Below are 24563 nucleotides of genomic sequence, written 5' to 3' on the forward strand. Positions count from 1 at the left end.
TGGGTTAAATTCTTTGGAGGGGGCAAGATTTAGAGTTAGTTTGGGCTTCTTGAGTTGAAGGTCTAGGTGAGATATTAAAAAGAAAATGACTGATTTTTGCTTACCACAGACTTTCTGAGACGTATCCTCTGAAATACTTCCTACTCCATATATTTGCATCCCCTACTCCATATATTTTCATCTTTTATCTAAGTGGAGGAAGAATAATATGTAAGATTAATTTGTTGCTTATTTTACTTCTGATCTCAGTCAATTGCTCAGTGTGCCTGGAGTCTGTGTGTAAGATCAGAGTGGAGGTTTTAGATTTAGGCATCATTAACGTAGTGCCTAAGTTAGAAAGGGAGAGCCGTGATGTAGAACTGGTTCATGAAGGAAAGGATCCAGAGGAATAAAGATCAAGAGCTTATGGCTGAGCCTTGGAGAATGTCCCTAATCATGAGGTGGAAGGAAAAAGATACATCTTCCCTTGCCCAAAAAAATCACTGTGTAATAGATTGATTGAGATCAGAAGTAAAATAAACAAATGAATCTTACATATTATCCTTCCTTCACAGAGGTCACAGATAAAAGAATATACTTGGGGATGAAAATATGTGGAGTAGAAAATATTCCAGAGGATACTTCTCGGGAAGTCTGTGATAAGCCAAAAAATTTAGTCATAGCTCTCTGCGTCTAGACAAGTTCAATCAAACTGGCCAGGAAGAAACAGTGTCTGTCTGGTATACTCTGCCTTGCGCTGGCAGCTTTCTATCTTATAGGCCTGGGAATAGTGCACAGGCATCAGGCCAGCCCTGGGTGAAGTCACTGGGCCACTGCAGGTGCCTTTGTACAACCCATGCATTGGCTCAAGGACGAAATTCAAGTTTTGGTTGCTATCTTCTTTAGATCCATGAAGGGTCATTTTAACCTTTGCAATTGTAGCCATTCTTTCCTTCTTTTCCCAGTGCCTTTGTCTCTTGTTTAATTGTTGCTTTTATACTATCCCCTGGTTCTTCAGAGCTAATTCTGCCTTTATTCCATCATCCTTCTCAAACACGTTTTTGGAAGCTATAGTAAGGAAAATCTTGTTAAAATGTGAATTTCCAACAATAGTATGTCAATAGAACAGAAGACCTTTACTAGAATTCATCCTTACATCTATTCAGCAAATATTTGTTGAGTGACTATCATGTAATAAGCATTGAGCCAGGTTCTGGAAATACATCAGTGAAAAATTGAGAGTTCTGGTATCCATGAACTACGTAGTCTAATTGGGGAAATATTAGACAGTCAAATTGGTAAAGTTTACCTAGTAAGAAAGTGCTAACTAATGGATAGATGTAAGGTTTTGTGGACTTTGAAGAGAAGGGTAGAGAGTGGGAGGGAGTGTTCTAAGTAGAGGAGACAATGTGAATAAAGCCCTAGAAGCAAGAATAGGGGGACAAGAGAAGGTGAGTGTGCTGACAGGAGGCAATGGCAAGAGGTCTGCTTAGGGCAGTCAGCCTTGGCCAGACTGTAAGGGTCTTATAAACCATGTTAAGGAAGCTGGACTTCGATCTGAGGGCTGTGAGGAGCCAGCTAATGGTTTTAAACTGGGCATTGTCTTAATCAGATTTGCATCTTAGAAAGAGCACATTAATTGCAGTGTGGAGAACAGACTGAAGGCACAGCGACAAGTCAGGAGGCAGTGCAGTTACCCTGGCAGGAGTTGACTTGACCTATTATACTGTCAGAAGGAATGAAGATAAAGGGGCAGAGTCAAGAGTTATGTAGGAGGAATCTGTAATTGATTGATACAGGGTCAAAGAAGGAGAGAAAGGAGTCAAGGAAGATTCTTAAGTTTCTGGCTAGGATGGAAATACTCCTTAATGGCAGAATTGCAGGCATCCGTGACCCAGGTCTGCAGCATAGCTATTTTTTGGGTGGGGCACATGCTTGTCACACTTAAAATCACATTATGCAAACAGCTGCCTACCCCAAATATTTACCTTTAAGGATGGCCCTGGCACTCATTTGTACTCACTAGCCTAGGGAGGTCTTTTGCAAAGTTAGCACAGGAGTGTTTGTGGCCTGTGTACTTTCAAGGTGTAGTGGAGAACCACAGAGAGTATTTCCTAGAATTATTTACGTTGTTGGCAATATTCACCTAAACGATGACTTGAGTTCCCCTGTCTCTTACTTTATGAAATTTCATCTTTATGAAATATCTCTTCCCTCTGGATACCATTCTTTCCACCTGCTGTTTACAATGGAAGCAGTTGATAACTGGAAGTCCTTTAACAGCATGACATACTGAATTGAATCAGCTTTTTTCCCAACTATTTATAACTGAGCACTGTGTATTACACACATATACCAAAAAATGGCTTTATTAAAAAAATGTATGCATGACTGACAACATTTAAACAAAATTCCTGGCAACCTCAATAGCAACCCATGAAGTGTGTGTGTGTGTGTGTATGTGTGTGTGTGTGTGGAGTACTATAGCATAAACATTTACATTTTAAAGGAATCTACCTAGAAATCATTATCATTAAATATGTTTTATAAGATCTTGTGGCAATTTATAACAAAGAAGGTTGTACATAAAGAGCATTAAAACCATACGTGAGAATATCTGACAAAGAAATGAGATTTTCAAAGAAAATAAGTGCACCTGGTCTACCTTAAATGCTTTTTAAAAGACTCTTTCAGAAAGTTTCTATAAGTGAATTAAGTCTCTGTTTCTCCTGGGGCTGCCAGCACACTCTTTGACCAGTACAACAGCTGCACCATGCGGCACTGAGCTGGAAAGGGCTTGACTTGTGGTTGTGGTTGTGGGCCCAGCTCTGGCAGACTGACCTGCAAAGACCCTTAACTGGCATTTTTAAGAACTGTTAAGAAGTCAGGTTTTTTGCTCATGCAACAGTATATAAGCCCATGCACTCCCAGCACCCTGTTAACTGAATTTTAAAAGGTATTTGCAAGTCAAACAGCATGGCCATCTTTCAAATCAGCCTCTCAGTTACTGGCATTGATAACCATGCTCAAGGCTAAGACAATAAAATGTGATCATTCTTCAATTCAAGGACAAACAGAATGCCTAGCTGTGGTGGTTAGAAGATGTATCTTTACCAAAATAATGGATTATCTGTATATTTATGTTTTCAGATAATGGATTGTTGTGAACCCTGGCCTAAATTCCAAAAGGGTTTCATGTCACTGGAATCATAAAAAGAGTAGTTTTATAGGTGTTTTCTTCTCTGCTTCAAACGATTCTGGTTGCTGAATTCTGTTTCACTGAAGTCTGTGAAGGAAGAGGGTAGTTACGTGAATTACAAAAGCCTAGAAAACTTCAATTTATGTGACCCCTGGTGGCTGGTGAGAGTGATTGGTGCACCAAACAGTTTTCCTTACAGGCTAGCTTCTTTGCAATAATAGAGAAAAAGCAGATTTATGCAGGGCTTGGTTGGTGTATCCAAAGATTCAGTCATTGCTTGTCACATAGACAAAGTAGGACAGTAAATAAATGGCTCTATAATCATTAATTCACCCTCCAAACATTGTACTTAAAGGCTACTTGAGAGCCTAATTTTGACTGACTGTCTTAGGCTACAAAGAAACTAAATATAAAAAGGAAGGGAGGGAAGGAACTGCTGTGCTGGAGCTTTTTTAGAACTTTCTAATTCGCACAACTACCCTCTTTCTCCAGAAACCTTGGAACAACAGAGAATTCAGCAACAGAATCCCTTGAAAAAGAAGAAAATGCCTATAAAACTAATCTTTCTAATTCTGGAGACATGGAACCCTTGTGAAGTTTAGGCCAGGGTTCACCATAATCCGTCATCTGAAAACACAGATATATGGGAAAGCCATTATTTTGGTAAAGACACATCTTAAAGACACATTGTTACGGGGAAAAGAATGTCAACATCTTCTCATCTCCAAAGGAATTAGACCTCTGCAGAGACACTAGTAATGTAGGTGCCAATGGAGAAGTGGGTATGAACCAGAATCATGTTGGCTTCCTTGTTCTGTATCAGTAGGTCCACTTATTGGCAAGAACACTGGAGTGGGAGACCCAGCATTTGGGTTTTTTGTCCCACCCAGCATAAACTCAATTGGAGATTTTGTTCAAATTGATTCTCTCTAAGCCTAAGTTTCCTCAGTGGGTAAAGGAAAGTGTTGGGCCAGGGAGTGTCAATACCTGGATCTTCCTGAACTGGTTGCTTTGCCTTTTACCCTCTCCAAGATGGCCAGGGAAGCCTGGGCCCTTCATTTCCATAGATAGCACTAGTTCAAAGCTTATGGAAGTCAAAAATAAAGGAAACTTGTTAACTGTGTGTCTGCTTTCCTCATGGATTTGAATAGGTCATGTAGATCATCTAAACCAGGAGTTTTTTAACATGTGATCCAGGACCAGTAGCATTGGCAACACCTGGGAACCTACTAGAAATGCCCATTTTAAAAAAACTAAGTTTACAACACTGTATAGGGTTTCAGGTATCCAATTTCTCACCTCAGCAACTCTGTACATCACACCATGCCCCCCATCAACCAACTGGTTCCTACACCCATTCCTTATTCCTCCCTCTCCTCTGGTAACCACTATTCTGTTGTTAGAGTCTAAGGGTTTGTTTTTGTTAGTTCCTTTTTCTTTTCTTTATATTCTACACGAGTAAAATCACATGGTATTCGTCTTTCTCCTTCTGATTTATTTCACTTAGCATAATCCCCTCAAAGTCTGTCCATGTTGTTGCAAATAGAAATGCCCATGCTTGAGACCCCCTCCAGATGTGCTGAATCAATTTATGGGGGTGGGGTCGAGCAATCTGTGTTGTAACAAGCCCTTCAGGTGGTTTCAATGCTGGCTGATGTTTGAGTGAAGCATAATATATACACTGAGAGTAAATAGCACCGGACCCTTTCTCTGTTATGCTTTGTTGATTCTGGTATAGTCTAACAGTTTGCTATTTCTGTTTTTAAAAAACATGTCCAAGGGCACTGGTGATGAGATATGAAATGAGCTGAGTCAACTCTGTGTGTCAAAATGTTGTCACCTTAAAACATAGCTACTTTTTTGGGGGGTGGGGGAATTATAGTGGCTTAAAATAGAGCCCCAGGCTGGAGCAAAGAGAATTTTGGGAAATGTAGTTTGTTTATAACAGGGGTGCTTTGTAAAAGGGGGTGTCAAGGTTTAGGAGCTGTCCTTCTGGAGAGGTATGAAGTTTTCCAGGGTACCCCAGATGTGGTGAAAGAGAGCCATTTTTGCAATCCCTGGCAGCAGCCCTTGGGTAAAAACTCACTGCATTGTGTCTTTGCGTGTTTGTTTGTTCTGCTTGTTGAACGCTGGCTTTCATATCATCTTGTTTTGTAATTCAAAACTGACTTTATAATTAGGTCTGAAAGGAATAGTTCCCAAGCAATTATTTATGAAACTGGTAAAGACAGTTGCCTTCGTTTTGGCTTATTTTGGTGTAATTTGTTTGAGAAGGCCACAGCATTGCTCTGTTTGAAGTTATACTGGCCTGGCCTCTCCTCTGTGTATTTGTAGCAGGAGGGGATAGGCTGAGTTCTGCTCTTGAGAATCTTAAGTGGATGAGCAGAAGATGCTGTCTGACTTGTCTCTTTCATCTTTGGACAGTAAACTCTGAATTGGTTTATGCATTTAAGCCCACCTGGTTCATGTTTAGCTGTTTGGCCCCAAGGAAAAGGTTAGTTAAATTACAGAGGCCAAGGGGGACTGCCTGGAGAGCAGACTGAAAACGATTATTGGTGTGCTAATTCAAAGTTTCCCTTTTTAGATTCTATCCAGTGGAGACCTGAGACATGCAGGTTAATTTGTGTTCTTAAAAACTGGGGTTCAAGTCTAACTTCTCAATTGAGAAAATTATGACTATATTTGTGAGTTCCTTTTTGTCTCAGTATCTACATATGGGACCACCGGGAGGCTTGGGAAGGGAGAAGCAGGTCCAAACTGGCAGGATCTTGGATCCTTACCCCTGGTTTCCACTACAGTGATTCCATTTGATTTGTTTTTGTTGTTTATTCTTCAGCTTCAGACTTCCTTTGGAGAATACCTTTCACTGCTTTAATTTGAAAATCATTGGTTCAGACAAGAAATATACAGTCCAGTCCTTACCCTATACATCAAATAGTCCACCTGGTAGTCCTCAAAGTAAGCCTCAAACACTGGAGGCATGGGACCACCCTTCATTAACCTCTGCTGTCTACTTGTTTTTATTTTCGCTACATTAGACTTCAAATCTCCTCTAGTTCCAGAATTTGACCATCAGTCTGGCCCTCCTTCAGCATGTGGGTACTCAACTCTCTTGCCCCATTGAAGGCTTCCTCTGCTCCACCTCTTTCTGGTCTCAAATTGTCTGACATCTAGTCAAATTGCCAAGTACTTGTGTGAAAGACAGGGAGGCCAGAGGAGGCTTTATATATTCTCCATGTTTTTTGGCTTTGTGGTAATTTTTCCAAGTCTATATAATATGATGATCTTTGTTGCCTTGTCCAGAATAGAGTCACCCCTGCTTTTTAGTCCTTGCCCAGAAGTTCTCTCTACTACTGCTTTTTCAGAGAAGCCAACGGCCGTCCTTCTTCCAGAAACGAGTCATTATTTTATTCTGTTGATAATTATGTTGTCCCATTTTAAATAGAGAAATGACAACTACCTGGGTGTCATGCTTTTGTGTGTATCACTCACTATGCCTGACCCAGGGAAACAGGACAGCAGGAAGTGCTGCTTTGTGTAGGAAGCCATATTGTAACATCTCGATAATTCCTCAGCTCTACTGATGGATTATGTAAGAAACCAGAAGCCTGAGGAGGGGCTGACTTTACTAACCACAGCAGAAAGTTAGGCTTTGAAATTAGGGATAGTTGAGTTCTTATCCTGACTCTTTTATTTCCCAACTGGTGACCTAGAACACTATTCTGAGCCTCTGATTGTACATCTGTCACTCGGGGTGACAATACCTAGCTCATAGGATCATTGTAAAAATTAAATGGGAGACAGAGAGAGCAAAACAGAGAGATGGGGGAGGCGGGGGCAGGGGTGGGGGGCAGTGTATCCTGTATCACTTAGTAGATGGGAGCATTAAAATAACTTTTACTTTCTCCTGTTTTCCCTGAGTCCCTACCATAGCACATAGTAGGTACTCAAAAGTGCTACAGCCATTGTTCCAGAGTTCTTCAGTTAGATCTGGAGAATCATGTTCTATGCTTCCCATTCTCTGGCTATCTGGCAATTTGATTTGGTTACCCTCTGCTGTGATCAGTGGTAGTTTTTTTGTATTTCCAGTTCTTAGTGTTCATAAGAATTTCCTATTGATAACACATAGATTCAGTTCTGCAAGATAGCTGATAATAGCTTATTTCAAGTACAGTTGTCAATGACAATAACTCCCTTGCTTAAAAATCTTTATTGGCATCTCATTGTTTTTCCATTAAAGTTCAAAATTTTAATATAGCTTGCTGTACCTGCATGGTCTGGCCCTACCTCCTCTCAACTTCATCCTGCTTTTTGCCTTCTGTCAAGTTCCTCAGCTGTACAGTGTTCTCTCTAGCCACTGGGCCTCTGTATATGTCACCATTTGCCTATACCTTGCTGCTTCCTCCACCTCTCCCCCAAGCACATTTACACCCCAGTCATTTGCTCAGATCTTTTTTCCACTTCCCTCCTACTCTACATAGTAGGGGACTGGCCCATGTTAAAATGGCTTCCTTTCCGAACCAGATACAGTTTTCTATTCAAAATTTTCTTATTTCAGCATTGTTTGATTGAAAAGACTAGGTGAATTTCCAACCACATTTTCCTCCTGAAATTTCAAAATAATGTTGTATGTTAACTTTTCTAGCTCTAGCTTATCATTCACTGTTATAAAATTATTTGAATTTACTGTGAAAATACCCTATCATCAACAAAAATAAACTATTGAAATAAAAAAAATAATAAAAATAAAATGGCTTCCTTTCCCATTGGCTTCTAGCTGCATTTGGTCAATGGAAAGTAATAGAAGATTCCAGTGTCTGCACACAACCTTTTCCTTTGTGTTCCCAGCTCTCATCACTAGCACTAATTTCTGGGCTCTATACTATATTACCCCAAGTCCTAAATCAGGTAATTTATCTCCTAAATTATCCACCCTGGTTTGGGCTTTGATTCCTCTGAATCTCAGCTCAACTTTCTCTTTCTTAGGGAAGCCTTCCCTGATCACTACTTCCCCTTCCACATCCAGTAGCAACTAGATCAAAACTCTCATTATATAGTTTCATATAGTGTGTGCCTCTCCCATATAGAATTTACTTTGTCTCTGCCATTAAATTATAAGCTTCATGAGGGCATTAGTTTCCCAGTACCTAAAATAGTATCTGGCTCATTTTATGTGCTCAATTGAATATATGAACCATTTAAAAAGTTTTTGATTCTGGGAAACACTGTTAAATGAAATATTTTTGCCTAAAATTACAAAGAATGCTATAATATCATCTACCATGTTTCCTGTGTGGTTGGACACTCTTTGTAAAAGAGATTAAATAAATTCCAAACAATTGAACTAACCTGTTAACAGTGAGAAATGTGTTGGATAGATCACCTATAAATCAGTTGTGACTGACCACATCATTATGAAGAATGGCTTTAGGGACTTTAACTTCTCATAATATACAGAATATGATCTTGCCAACGGTGTAACATGACTGGCTAATCAACTCAAACATGACCAGGTCTGCCTCTCACCCCCAGCACAGATGTGCTCTTATTAAGGGAGGACACAGTTCATGTTGAGTGGTGAGTAAAAAGAAATTCAGACCAAGAACTTACCAGTGACTAGGAATGGTGGAGACAAAATTTCCCATCTCTCTTAAAAGAGTGATGGCATCACCTTCAACATTTGTGGTGCTTCTTTGAATTTGATGTTGTATGTTTTATATGGTAACCCATATGGTAACCCAAAACTGGATTCATATGGTAACCCAAAACTGGAAATAATTAAAATGTCCTTCATTTGGGTAAATGGTTAGACAAACTGTTGCATATCCAAATGTGGAATGCCATTCAGCAGTAAGAAAGAATAAATTATGTTTTGCACAACATGGATGGATATCAAGGGACCTTTGCTGAGTGAAAAAATCCTATTAAAAGGTTATATATTACGTGATTTCATTTATATAACATTTTTAAAATGATAAAATTATGTAGGTGGAGAACAGATTAGTGATTTCTAGGGGTTGGGGGTGAGTAGAAGGGAATGGGCATGATTATAAAGGTGTAGCATGAGAGATTTGTGGTTATAGAATTCTGTACCTCAACTGTGTGGATGATTACATGAATCTAAATGTGATAAATTTGCACAGGGCTATATGCACATGTGCATACATCTGCATATAAAATTGATGAAATATGAATAATGTATATAGTTTCTACAATTGTCACTTCCTGTTTTTGATATTGTACTATAGTCAAGTAAGATTTTACCATTCGGGGAAGCTGTGTGAAGTGTACATGAAAACTCTCTACTGTTTTTGTAACTTCCTGCAATGACTTCAAAATAAAGTGTTTTCAAAAAGCAGTATAAGAGGGCTTCCCAGGTGGTGCAGTGGGTTGAGCGCAGCGCTGTGAAGCTGTCCGCAGCCTCTGCAGTGTGGGTTTGATCCCGGCCGGCCAGCGAGAATCCCACATGGCACAGCAGACCTCTCCTGTCTCGCCCACTGCTCCCCGCAGCAGTGTATTTCTGTCGTCTGCCTATTCTGTTCCCTGCTCTGTCTCTGGTGAATCCTCTCACCCTCTCGTGCCTCTGGCCTGCACCCCAGCGCTTATATAAAAATAAAAATAAATCTCTAAAACAAAAAAAGGAGTATAAGGGATTTCTAGTAAGACAAGAGATTCAACACACGTTTGCCTTAATTTCCTTCTGAAATCCCAGTAAATGGATAGTAAAAGAATAAAAAAGGATAAACCTAAAAGAACACACACACATACAATACACACAACAGTATAAAGACCATAGAAATAAAGAATGAATATAACAGTTTGGAAATTGGAAGGAAATGGACAAGTGACAACTATTAACAGAAGAAACTGAACACGTAAGTGGTTGCAAGGAAGAAAGGCAATAAAGAACAAGCAGAATCATCCCACTGAGCCTCTGAAAATTCCAGGAACAGAATATTCCAGGTCTCCAAAGGCGGGAGACAAGCAGGGCCTGAAAAACACTAGAGATTAGTTGAAAATCAGTAAAAGAAGAGTTAGACCTCCAAATGGCCTTGCCAGCTCTGAACACAACTGATAGCCTCTTGCTCCTACATCCCAGAAGAAGATAAAAGTTTCACCTGATGGCGAGGTTGACTCAGAGAGGCCTTAGCCCTAGGGACACCAGGTGCAGCTGAGGTGGGATGAAATGCCATCCTGCAAATAAGAGACCAAAGCAGACACTGCATAGTTGACAGTAAAACAGCTCCCCAGACAGGGACAGCAGAACTTACGCATTCCAGACAGGAGACTGGATGGTTTAGGAGCTAAATTGAAAAGCCCTAGAGTTACTGATAATTGAAGATCCCTCAACAACAGCAAAAAGGCTAGGTCCCTGCCCACTCTCTCTGTATTGCGCACACAAGTCAAGAAGCCCTATCCATGCACAATCAGTTTCTGAGAGTCTTATTCCTAAATGTGGAAGACAGATAGCCAGGGATTAACAGACATTTGAAGAAAGCTTCCAACAAGAAAGACAAACATGAAAGCAAATAGATAGAAACAAAGAAATACAGAGGTAATAGAAACAATGCAGGCGGGAAGGGAAGGGAAGGGAAGGGAAGGGAAGGGAAGGAAAGGGAAGGGAAGGGAAGGGAAGGGAAGGGAAGGGAAGGGAAGGGAAGGGAAGGGAAGGGAAGGGAAGGGAAGGGAAGGGAAGGGAAGGGAAGGGAAGGGAAGGAAGGAAGGAAGGAAGGAAGGAAGGAAGGAAGGAAGGAAGGAAGGAAGGAAGGAAGGAAGGGAAGGAAAGAGGGAGGGTAAGGAAGGGATGGGGGAAAGGAAGAAGGAAACAATGAGAAAAAACACGTTTTAGAGAGCTAAGAGAAGATGGTGTATCATGAAAATGAACAAGTTTTTGTGATAAATGAAATAGACAAAATGTGAAATTTAGACATGTTTATCAAGAAAATACACAATAGATGACAAACTGAGGAAATCTCCCAGCAAGTAGAATAAGAGACAAAGAGAAAGAAATGGGAGAGAAAAGGAAAACCACCTGAGGTGGCTTTTGACCCAGTTTCTTTAACAAGTAAATGAGAGAACTGGGTGGTGATGGATAAAATGTTATAGATTGAGATCAAAGGAAATTTTTAGCTTTAAAGTGCTCATAGGGCCTCCCCTGTGGCACAGTGGGTTGAGTGAAGTGCTGTGAAGCTGTCCTCAGCCTCTGCAGCATGGGTTCGATTCCCGGCTGGCCACAGAGATACCCACATGGTGTGGCAGACCACTCCTGTCTCGCCTGCTGCTCCCCTCGGCAGTGTACTTTGGTCAGTCTGCCTGTTCTGTTCCCCACTCTGTCTCTGATGAATCCTTTCACCCTCCATGGCTTCTGGCCTGTACCCCAGCTATTGTATAAATAAAATAAATAAAAAAAAATGTTATAGATTGAAACTTTTTTTTAATTTAAATTTTATTTTTATATTCCCCATACAATTACAACCCCCTTATTTTGACCCCAATCCCCCCCTTCCCTGCCCCCCACCCCCCATAGAGTGTCTCTGGTTCATAGTTGTTTGTTGATTTTGATATTTTCTTATAGTTATTCTTTTTCCTGGTCCCTTATTTAGGTTTTCTAGATTCCTGCTATGAGTGAGACCATCCGGTATTTTTCTTTTTCTTTCTGGCTTATTTTGCTGAGCATGATCCCTTCCAGCGCCATCCATGTTGCTGCAAATTGCATGTGTTTATCTTTTTTGAATGCTGAGTAATATTCCATGGTGTATATGTACCACATCTTCTTGATCCAGTCATCTATTTTGGGCATTTGGGCTGTTTCCAAAGCTTAGCTATTGTAAATAGAGCTGCTGTAAACATAGGGGTGCAGGTGTTCTTTGGAATTGATGTTTCTGTGTCCTTTGGGTAAATACCTAGGAGTGGAATTGCTGGATCATATGGAAGCTCTATGTTTAGTAGGTCCAGAAATCTCCACACAGCTCTCCACAGTGGTTGGACCAGTTTGCACTCCCACCAACAGTGCAGGAGAGTTCCTTTTTCTCCACACCCTCGCCAATATTTGTTGTTGCTAGTTTTTTTAATGTGTGCCATTCTCACTGGTGTAAGATGGTATCTTACATCTTACTGGTATCTTATTGTAGTTTTGATTTGCATTTCCCTGATTACAAGTGATGTTGAACATTTTTTTTTTTAAAGGACTGTCTGCTTTTTTTTTTTTTTTAAGATTTATTTTTTATTTGTTCATTTAAGCACTGGGTACAGTCAGAAGTGCGGGAGGGTGAGAGAATTCACCAGAGCCAGAGCAGGGAGCAGAGCAGGCAGAAGGACCAAAGTACACTGCTGAGGGGAGCAGCAGGCGGCAGGAGAGGTCTGCATGCCATGTGGGACCCTCCTCCAGTGGCCGGGGAGCAGCCGGGGATCGAACTGGTGCTGCAGAGGCTGCGGGCAGCTTTGCAACCCAGTGCTCAACCGCTGCACCACCCGGGAGGCCCGATGTTGAACATTTTTTCATATGCCTGTTGGCCATTTGCATTTCCTCTTCAGAGAAGTTTCTTTTTAGCTCTTCTAAAAATCCATTTTTTGACTGGATTATTTTCTTTGTTTTTGTTGAGTCTCATCAGCTCTTTGTAGATTTTTGTGATCAGTCCTTTATCATTAGTGTTGGGTGCAAAAATGTTCTCCCAGTTGGTGGGGTTTCTCTTTGTTTTTGTTGTTGTCTCTTTTGCTGTGCAGAAGCTCTTTAATTTGATATAGTCCCAGCTATTTATCTTTGCCTTCGCTATCATTGCTTTGGGTGATGTGTCTGTAAAGATGTCTTTGATGTGCAAATCACGTAGTGTTTCGCCTATATTTCCTTCTATGTATTTTATGGTTTCAGGTCTTATGTCTAGTTCTTTAATCCATTTTGAGTTGGTTTTTGTGTATGGTGTGAGGTAGTAGTCAAGCTTCATTCTTTTGCATGTAGTGACCCAGTTTTCCCAGCACCATTTATTGAACAAACTTTCTTTGCTCCAATGCATATTCTTTTTTTTTTTTTTTTAATTTTCTAGAGGCATGTCTTATTTATTTATCTATTTGTTTGTTTGTTTGTTTGGTTTATACATGCACTGGGTACAGTCAGAAGCCGGGAGGGTGAGAGAATTCACCAGAGCCAGAGCGGGGAGCAGAGCAGGCAGAAGGACCGAAGTACACTGCTGAGGGGAGCAGCGGGCAGCAGGAGAGGTCTGCACGCCATGTGGGACCATGTGGGATCCTCCTCCGGTGGCCGGGGAGCAGCCGGGGATCGAACCGGCGCCGCAGAGGCCGCGGGCAGCTTCGCAACCCAGCGCTCAACCGCTGCGCCACCTGGGAGGCCCTCCAATGCATATTCTTTGCTCCTTTGTCAAAGAGTAGTTGACCGTAAATCTGTGGGTTTATTTCTGGATTTTCTATTCGATTCCATTGGTCTGTGTGTCTGTTCTTGTTCCAATACCATGCAGTTTTTTTTTTTTTTTTTAGGCATTTTTTTTTTATTATTTATTTATTTATTTATTTACTTGTTTGTTTGTTTATACATGCACTGGGTACAGTCAGAAGCGCGGGAGGGTGAGAGAATTCACCAGAGCCAGAGCGGGGAACAGAGCAGGCAGAAGGACCGAAGTTCACTGCTGAGGGGAGCAGTGGGAGGCAGGAGAGGTCTGCGCGCCATGTGGGACCCTCCTCCCGTGGCCGGGGAGCAGCCAGGGATCGAACCGGCACTGCGGAGGCCGCGGGCAGCTTCGCAACCCAGCGCTCAACCGCTGAGCCACCGGGGAGGCCCGCAATACCATGCAGTTTTGATGATTATGGCTTTGTAGTAGAGTTTGAAGTCTGGGAGTGTGATGCCTCCATTCCCTTCTTTTTTTTTCAGGAGAGCTTTGGCTATTCCCGGTTTTTGGTGATTCCATATGAATTTCATCAATAATTATTCTATTTCTTTGAAGAATGACATTGAAATTTTATTGGAATAGCATTGAATCTGTATATTGCTTTTGGTAGAATGGCCATTTTAATAATGTATATTCTTCCAATCCATGAGCAGGGGATGTCTTTCCATTTCTTTGTGTCTTCTATTTCTTTTAACATTGTTTTATAGTTTTCTTTGTGTAGGTCCTTTACCTCTTTTGTTAGATTTATTCCCAAGTATTTGATTTTTTTTTATAATAAAAGGGATTTTTTCAAATAAAGGAAAAATAGCAAATTGGTTTATCTTCTTATTGTGTGTTTTTTTTTTAAAGATTTATTTATTTATTTATTTATACAAACATTGGGTACAGTCAGAAGCGAGGGAGGGTGAGAGAATTCACCAGAGCCAGAGCAGGGAGCAGAGCAGACAGAAGGACCAAAGTACACTGCTGAGGGGAGCAGCTGGCGGCAGGAGAGGTCTGCGTGCCATGTGGGACCCTCCTCTGGTGGCCAGGGAGCAGCCGAGGATCGAATCGGCGCTGCAGAGGCTGCAGGCAGCTTCACAACCCAGCGCTCAACTGCTGTGCCACCAGGGAGGCCCTTCTTATTGTGTTTTAATAACACATTATAATTAATTACAGTTATGTCAAGTTTATCTTTTTTTAATGACCATCTATGATATTTTCCTGAAGATATTTCTCAATGTTTTTTGTGATTTTTTGAAATATGACTTTACATATTGTTTGACCTGAAATACAAAACCAGGCCTTTTGTGAAAGTGAAAAAAAAAATAGACTGGTTTGACAAAGAGAACTAGCTCTTTAGGTTATTTGGCAGATATTTTCCATAGCTGAACATACTATACTCATTGCTCCAAGTTTTGATAATAACATGTTTAAAATGTTTGTTGATTAAAAACATTTACTGACAAATAATTGAATTGGCTAACATGTAATAAAGTTATGCTTGATTTAGTTTTCCTAACCCTAAATTTAAAGAATTAAACATGATGCTTTTAAGTGAAAAAGTGGCAACTATAATGACTGGCTATTTAGAGAGACCTGGGAAAGTCTTTCTGGGAGATTTTACAGAAATAGAGAAAGTAAGTGACTCTAGTGACTAACAAACTCTTTTGCAAATTAGGCAATTTCCAATTTGATGCTTTCATCCTTCTGAAGGAGAAGCTAGTCCAGGTGATGATCACTAAACGTCATCTTGATGACATGTCTTATGATTTTTGAAATTAACTTTGAAGGAACTCAAACTTGATTGACATTACAATAACAAAATTCCTTCTGAAAATGTAACAAGAATTCTCAGTGTTTACATTTATTTAAAGAAACAAGGAATAAAGGTGGTATAAAACTTTTATATTCTAACAATAATTTATATTAATCCATAAATTATGAACTAATGGAAAAATGAAACTCTAATCTCATTAAGAGAGAAACATTTCTAGTAAAATTACTTTAAATGTTCAGTGAGATTTAATCAAATATTGTATTATACTAAGGCCTATTAATTGTAAGTATTATAGAATTTGTGATTATAGGAATAAGCACAGGATTTCTAATTATAGCAATTATAATGATGGAACAAATAAAAAAATTTTGTGGTCAGAAGACAATTACGGACACAGAAAACAAGATGCAATTTGCAAACTCGATTTACATTAATATTCTTGTTAAAGAGATGAATGAGAGGGTGATTTGTAAAAGACTTTTAACAGAAAATAGTAGACTCCAATGAGATAAAATTCTATGGAGGATTCAGAGGAAAGAAAGTCATACAATTTTAAAATACAAAAGCAGGGTTTGTTCAGGTCTTTGTTTTTAATTATGATACCTAACGGCAACCAGATATTGCGGTATCTGTATTATGTTAGGTACATTTAAATTTGATGTGACAATTTTATTTGAGAATGTCTATATTTATAATATGTCAGAAATTGCATATGTTTCAGCAACATAAACTTATATAGAAAATTACTTTAGGACATTGTGAGTAACAAACAATCATGACTACCACTGTTCCAGATGATTCTGATATGGATAACCATAGACTGGGTCTTAGGGCAACTCTACCCATTTCTGGTATGTTCTATGGTGACCCATTCTAATTGTGTTATTTTATACAGTCAGACGTTCACCTTATAAGCTCAAAATGTATCAATATTTGAGTTATGTTTTTGTATTATGTAGACTTGTATTGATAGGGGAAAAGGATGTCCTGAGCAAACTCCATAATCCACCCCCACGACACTGGGAACTACAAATCCTGTGATCACCAAAGGGAAGATTGCGAGGACCTGAGGGCAGAGTTAAACAACTAGGCTTGTGGTTTGGGTATTTAACTGGCCATGTGGCCGGGGGTGGCCCCTTTTTGGCCATGAGGAGTGCTAGGTTTTTTTCAGCTGGGCAGGTCATTGGGATTCCAGGTCAGCAGAACAGGTAGGATACATTTACGAACTTATCTCCCTCTTTTTCTCTCTGACTTAATCATTTCCCCAGTTCCCCTTCCCTTGTAAATAAACCTTTTATCAACCTTTTGTGTGTGTCTGCAGTTTAGCATTCATAAGTCCCTTTTAAGCGCGCGGGTGAGGACCCATAGTCAGGCAGCCCCATTTTATATCGGGGTTTGCCCTGTAACAGTATTATGTAGATTTACTTGAGCCGCAGTAAGAAGAAGGATGTTCTTGCACAACTACACTAATTTATAATATTCATCTTTTTTAAAAGAGTGCTCTATCTATAGATTTCTTTGTAATAAGTTTAAGTATGATTAAGTAATACCAGCTTGGGCAGGTCAGTTTATACAGACTGCTGGGCCTAGTTTCTTATCTGTAAATTTAGAGAATTAAGCAGTTTTCTCAGGTCTGCTCATGTTCTATGTCTTGTTTTATTATTAGATCTAAAAGTGTCTGGAAAGCATTTTAAAAGTAAAACATAGTAATTATTCCAATATCTTCCAAGTTATTTTTTTCATAACACATGGAATAACTGAATTTATTGAAAGTGACTGAATTTATTGAAAATGACTGAAATTTGAAAGTATACCTCAGAATTAAAAGTCTAAAAACCAGTTGAAAGCATTGTTCTAACATGTTAGGCTCTGAAATTTGAAAAGTTGACTGTACAGTCTCTGGAGCTAGAACAGAAATAGTATGGAGACTATCAGCCTCGATATTATTACAAATTTCAGACCCACTGTGAATAGAAATATAATTGCACTATATATGCTTACCTCATACTAGTTTGTTATCAGAATACCCTTTTGCATTTCACTGTGGGCAGCAGTCATTGGGTAGCCTATACATACTAAAAAAGAAACAACTGTTCACTTTGAAAGTCTAGTTAAATATATAGTAATGCATGTTGTTTCAAAAACCTTTTGAAATAAATGTTATAATCTTAAATCACAGTTATCTATCTAATCAAAGTACCCCTAGCCAACAAAGTTACGAAATGTGTAACAAATTCTTAGATAACACTCCAAGGCTGTGTTAGAGCTTTAACAGAATTGTTAGGATCTTTTTGTTCTGGGAAGAATGAAAGGCCCTTTATCTGTTCTGTGAGGAGCTGGCAGTTTACTCAAGGGCATTCCTAACTTTTCAAAATACAAATTTACAAGCATGTTGCTTACATTTAAAAATACATGTTATTTTTCTCTTTTTATCTGCATAACAGTTCTCTGCAAGGGGCAGGGGTGTTAGTCACATTTAGAGAAGTCACACTTCAGAGAAAGCACTGGAACAGAGAGAGCAAGGCTTTCTCTCCTTCACATAGCTTCGTAAAGAGGATGAAGCAACAAATCTGACTGGGCCCCACTGGGAGAAATTCTCTGTCCCAGGCCTGGAAGTTCTACATATCCTTGTCACAAGAGACTTTTGTCTAGACCCCGGAGAGCAAAATTTTGAGCAGCTAGCATGGTGGCTTCCCAATATAAATAATTCCTTGTCTCTCTTATCTGTGTCTCTGTTCTACTGTTGGTCTACCTCCTGGGCTCTATTTGACTTGTTAGTTTTGTAAATAGCACTCAAAGATTAGTGATTTCTCATTCCTGCACAGACCCTAAATTCTGAATTTTAGGGGCATTGCTCCCTAATGTTATAATGTGGTAGCTTGATCCATTGGAATTAATTTTTGTTCTGTTTCCTGTAGTAAGGAAACATTTTATTTTATTTTATTTATTTTTTAAAGATTTGTTTATTTTCATACAAGAGCTAGGGTACAGGCCAGAGGCGCGGGAGGGCGAGAGGATTCACCAGAGACAGAGTAGGGAGCAGAACAGGCAGAGGACAGAAACACACTGCTGAAGGGAGCAGCAGGCGAGACAGGAGAGGTCTGCTGCACCATGTGGGATTCTTGCGAGCAGGCGGGGATCGAACCCACACTGCAGAGACTGCGGACAGCTTCACAGCGTGGCGCTCAACCTGCTGCACCACCAGGGAGGCCCAGGAAACATATATTAAAAAGTGAGAAGAATTTCTCTTTCTTGGTCCTTGATTCGCTTTGCCAAGCAGCCTGGGAGGTAGTTCTGCTTGTGTTCTTAGGGGGAGGGCATTAGAACCCCCCATACCATAGACTTCTAGAAATGTTGACATTGGATTATCCAAAATGCAAAGTGGCCCCAAGGGCTGAAGGGGGACAAATGGATTAGCTGTTTCCAAAAGGACTGAATTTCTGATGGGAATAGGGACCATCAGTGCTGGGGGATATAGTGAGCTCCAAAATCTGTTGTTTTTGGTGTGACAATGGAAGATGCCCACACTGCTGCTTGGGACTGAGAGTAAAGGAGGAGATTGGGTCACTTGTCTCTGAACAGTTGCTGCAGGCCTGGCTGATATGTATCTACACTGAAGTGACATGAGAAGTAGAGGCTCTTGCACCATTTTCTGGTCACCATTTATCCTACTTTTAGACTATAAAATGAGACAGAAAATTCACCATCATATAAATGATGATAGCTACTATTCATTGAGCATTTACCATAGGCCTGGCAAAGTGCAGGACTTAGCAGGCAATTTATGAAAAAGATCATATGGCAGAGTAACTTTATTACAAAATTAACTGTATCTTGTGTTCAAGGCTGTGGGCTCATCAGCAAAGAATGAGAGGAATTTTCCCTATCTCTTGCAACAAAGGAGCCTAAACATTGTGTTCTGAAGCTTAGATTTCTTTTACCCTTTGGGAAGAGCCATATGGCCTTTATTTATGAAGGTCTAAATCACAAGTGAAACCTAGAGGGCTAAGCTTCTATGTTTTATTTTGGTTTTTTTTTTTTTTGACCTGAAAAATATTTTAAGAGAATTTGATTTAGAGACACACATTTACAAATCAAAAGGTTGCATTTTAAAAATCTGAATTTTCCATATCCCCTGAAAAATCCAATTCAGTAATATTCAGCCTGACTTCTCCTTGACAATAAAGAGTAGAGCTGAGTTGGACCACCAATTTGAGAAAAGAGTGCTTTTCCCTGTTTCCCACATCACCCAATATGCCTAAATATCTTCCCTAGGACTCACTTCATTGTAAAATATATTGCCTGGCTTTTATGAATATGTGGATTTTTTTATTTTTGTTCTGACTATTTGAAACCAGTTGAAACTTGTTCTGATCTAACAGTTTTTAGGTTTATCCAGTTATGACTGGATAAAATCATTGCAAGTGGATTCTGACAGGATAAAACTGGTTCTGGCTGGTTAAAACCAGTTTAAACCAGTTATGAATGAGAAAAAAAATGGGTCAACCTGTTCTGACTGGAATAAACCAGATAAAACTGGTTCTGACTGGATCAACTGGTTCAAATTTATTCAGACAGGTTCTAAATGCAAAAAAAAACTACGAAAGCCATTCTGACCAGTTGAAAATGACTCAAACTTATTCTCACCATATAAAGGTGGTTGAAAGTGGTTCTGACCAAATCAAACCATTCAAACTGGTACTGACTGGATCAAACTGGTTCAAACCCATTCTTATCAGATAAACCCAGGAAAAAACCTTATTCCGACTGTGTAAAACTGATTCTTCTACTGATTCTGCCTCCAGGATTATGTGTTGAAGGGATAGATGTGTTTGGCACCAGGTTACTTTCAGATTTCTGGAGTTACCACTACCAGGGGCCTTGTACACGATGTGCAGGGAGAGGCATCATTCTTTGGAGTTTGTGTCCAACACTCAGTAGAGTCCTAAAGAGAACATTTCCTTCACTGTCAAATGTTACCATAAATGGAAATGTTATAATAGTTAACATATACAAAATGCTAAGTATGGGCCTGGCACAGTGCTAGGCTCCTGGCATTCAGTACCGTTATTCTTTCATTTAAACTGAAGTACAGGGCCTCTCCTGGTGGCGCAGCAGTTGAGCACTGGGCTGCGAAGCTGCCCGCAGCCTCTGCAGCGCCAGTTTGATCCCCGGCCACCGGCGAGGGTCCCACATGGCGCACAGACCTCTCCTGCCGCCCGCTGCTCCCCTCAGCAGTGTATTTCGTCGTTCTACCTGTTCTGTTCTCCGCTCTGGCTCTGGTGAATTCTCTCACCCTCTGGCGCTTTTGACTGTACCAGGTGCTTGTATAAATAAATAAATCTTAAAAAAAATAAATAAACTGAAGTACATCTGAAGTACATATTAAGGTACAATAGGAGGTACATATTGGTAGTATCTTCATTTTATAAATGAAATAATGGAGGCACAGAGAAGTGAAATGGTCAACAATGCAGGTGAGATTCAAGGCCAGCCAGGAAAACACTAAAGACTGTGCTTTTCACCACTTCTCCTGCATTTTCTAATCCATTTCTGATACAACTGCCAAGTGAGGTTGGCTCCAGTACTACCCCATTTCCTCCTTTTTCCCTTTGCTTCTACTCTGAGGAAGGGTGATAATGGTAGAAAGCATATGACTTTTTCCATCAATCTGATCTGTGTGAACCTGTCTATGTGAACCTAAACAGGTTAGGGAAACTCTGAGCTACAGTTTCCTTGTTTTAAAATTATGATTATAATAACTATAGGATTATAGTTGAAGTAGTACAAGCCAGGGGATGCTGTGCTGTGCTGCCCATATTACCCTTTCAGGACCAAGGCACACTTCCCTTCCTTTCTCTGCTGCCAGGAGCCTGCCTGTTGTCTCTTCAATGCTGAGCCTCTTCCAGAAATTGCCTTTAGTTGAAGGGACTCAGTCACCCCAAATTATGTCCTTTCTCCAGAGTCATTTGACTGCCAATGGCTTAATCAAATGTGTGTGTGGAGGGCATGAAGGCCCTACCCCATGCCTCCCATTTAGGATAATTCTGAGCTCCAGAGACTACCAGGAGGGTCAGCATAAGGCCTCTGTTGCAACTAGATCATCATCCCAATTCTTCTTCTGCCTAAGTCTGCTTTTTCCCTCTTGTTGGTGCTATGATCATTTCCCATTGACCGACCCTCCATCCCCTAGTCTGCTTCCCAGGGAACCTGATCTTAATAGTTCATGGCTGTACATTGTTTGACACATAGTGCACATTCAATAAATTCTTTCCAGATTTCCTACAAACCTCATATACATCCCACATCAATGCCATACCACCCCAGAACATGTTGTGCCTCTGACTATCCCTATATATTAAAATTTGGCAATCATTTTGCCAAAAGCTGGTTAGCTGTGGTTCAGTCTCTTTTTTCATGATGGGGCTGGGGGATGTAACCTTCTAGACTGAACTAAGTGGTTACAGAGTGAGAATGATTCTAGAGGAAACCCAGTTCCATCATGTAGCTGCCCACAGTCCAAGACATAAAAGGATTTCAGGGCCTCCCTGGTGGCGCAGCAGTTGATTGCTGGGTTGCGAGACTGCCCTCAGTCTCTGCAGTGCCAGTTCAGTCCCCAGTCACTGGTGAGGGTCCCACCAAAAAAAAAAAAAAAAAAAAAAAAGGATTTCAGTGAATGTGTGTTGTTGATGACATAAGGCTACAACCAACCCTGAAGAATGGACACTCGGTTTTCAGAATTCCAGATAGATGGAATTCAAAAACTAGATACAGCCACTCTTTTAACAGTAAGCGCTTTGAAAGCTTCACAATATTTAGAATTTCTGCATCATCAGCAACATGCCTGAGAAATCTAAGCACATGGCCTAAATGCCACAGCATTTAGACAGCAGCCACCAGCATACAGTCATGAGGACATGTCCTACATACTGAAAATGTTGTTTGCTGTCTCTGGCCATACCAGGTTAGGGAACTGTATGACTAGAAACAATCTGAGACAGCAATGTGCATTATCCTGTGGGCAGCCTCTGGACCTTGCAGAAAAGCTGGAGGGCTGTTCCATGAGATGGTCCCTGCAGGGCAGGACCAGGTCTACAGTGAAGCTTGATGCTTCACTGTATTGCAAGGCAATGTGAAGATGGACTTTGATGCCTAGAAAGATATTCTATAGCCAATGGCACTGGCCTGCTGCTGTTTTAAAGGCATTGTGGTGTATCTATTAGAGAATAGCCCTGGACAATGGTCTATGCTTTAAAAATAATTGATTAAGATAACTAAAATAAGCCTAACATGAAAAAGAAAGGCCACATGGTATTACTTATTTGTGAGGCTGAGAGATATGGGGAAGAGGATACAAGTACTGGGGAAGGATTGATATGGTTTGAAATTGGGTCCACTGAAATGAACATGATTTTTCTTCCCATATTTTTAACTCTACATTTGTTGAAAGAATTCAATGAGAACATTCATTTCAAAGCTCTGAGGTGATGTGTAAGGTATGAACTTATAGCATAGAAATAGGGATTCTTAAACTTTCACTGGGCAATAATTTTTGTATTCCCAAGAAATCTGTCTTAGGCATTATCATGAAAGTCTGTTATTGTTGCCCATTCTTTGGGTAATAGAAACACTCTCCATGCAGGAAGTTTATTTCACACATTTGCATGGCAGTACTTTTGTCTCCTCTAGCCACAAAGGGTGAAAACATGACTGTCCTCCTTGGTACATCAATGGCCCAAAGATGAAGACATGTCCACATTTGTGTCAATCAGAGAGATTTCTCCAGAGTTTTCCTCCAGAGATATTAGGAAAGACTGCTGCTTTTTGCTTGATGACCAGATTGGTGAGATTCCAATACTGGAGATCTTGATCTCCAATACTGGAGATTCTGGAGAACATCTTGCCACACAGAGCAGGGTTATCCAAGAGATGATGAGACGGAACCTCAAAAGAACCTGAGACTCTGGATCCGACTATACTAGAAACTAAGTACATTCCATAGTTTCTCAGACATGGGAAACTAAAACGTTCCTCTTTTCTCTTAAGTTAGTTTGAATTGGGTGATTATCACAACTACAGGCCTGAATAATACAGAATTGAATCATAAGTTGGGAACTAGCATCAATAATACCCATATTTTTCTAGGGATCCTGATATGTGTTGGAGTCTCCATTCTCTCACCTGAAAAATAAAGAGACTAATATCTACTTCTTAAAGTTCTTCTGAGGTAGAGGGGATCTTGCTTATTTCTTTAATTAATTATGAGACAAATGAGAGATAATTGTGTATACAGTGGTTAAGGATCAGTGCAAGCTCTCTCTAATGACTTAAGAAAATAAAAATTATTTTCTAGCTCTGTTTATGCAAAAAAAAAAAAAATGCAAGCAAGCAAGAAAATATACCTAAGAAAAGGATTGCATTTATTCAGCTTCAATAGATCCTATTCAACATATTCTTAGATATGTCATGTCTTTTTTTTTTTTTAAAGAGGCATGAATTTCTATTTATTTATTTATTTATTTGTTTGTTTATACATGCACTGGGTACAGTCAGAAGCGCGGGAGGGTGAGAGAATTCACCAGAGCCAGAGCGGGGAGCAGAGCAGGCAGAAGGACCGAAGTACACTGCTGAGGGGAGCAGCGGGCGGCAGGAGAGGTCTGTGGGCCATGTGGGACCCTCCTGCGGTGGCTGGGGAGAGCCGAGGATCGAACCGGCGCCGCAGAGGCCGCAGAGGCTTCGCAACCCAGCGCTCAACCGCTGCGCCACTGGGGAGGCCCTGTCATGTCTTTTTAATAAAAGATTTTCTTTCTTTTAGAAAGTATTATGAAGGGGGTTAGGATGACATCTCAAGTTAGAGATAATGGAGCAGTGCCCCTAAAATTATGAGGAAGAAATATTTTCAAGCCAGATTTAATATCAAAAACTCCGATTCAAATGTGAACATACAACATTTTCATTTCCAGACATGTAAAGTGTGGGAAAATTATTCTCCTTGTAGTCATTTTCTTTCTTTTACAGTGTTAAATGCTAGATGACTTCTATGGGTTGCTCTGAAGAAGACTGTATTTCTCATCATGGTCACCAGCTGTGACCAGGTATTCAAAGGAGATGAGAGCTGAGAAGCATATAAACTTCTGGGTCATGTCCTAAAGAGAAAGTGTTGTAGAGCAACCCCGATACAAAACGGGGTGCCTGACTGTGGGTCCTCACCCGCGCACTTAAAAGGACT

At 40.2% G+C, this 24563-nt stretch overlaps 1 protein-coding gene across 1 annotated transcript in view; it reads left to right on the plus strand.

Annotated features, from left to right (window-relative positions):
* STK3 (serine/threonine kinase 3) overlaps positions 1 to 24563 on the plus strand; it is a gene marked incomplete at its 5' end in the record, with an annotated part of 334603 nt that overhangs the window by 40893 nt on the left and 269147 nt on the right. Inside the window, 1 exon segment of the mRNA XM_084230531.1 lies at positions 6015 to 6136. Coding sequence (XP_084086657.1) covers positions 6015 to 6136 — 122 coding nt within the window.

The sequence above is a fragment of the Talpa europaea genome, assembly GCF_964194135.1.
Source record: "Talpa europaea genome assembly, chromosome: 3".
Classification (NCBI taxonomy): domain Eukaryota; kingdom Metazoa; phylum Chordata; class Mammalia; order Eulipotyphla; family Talpidae; genus Talpa; species Talpa europaea.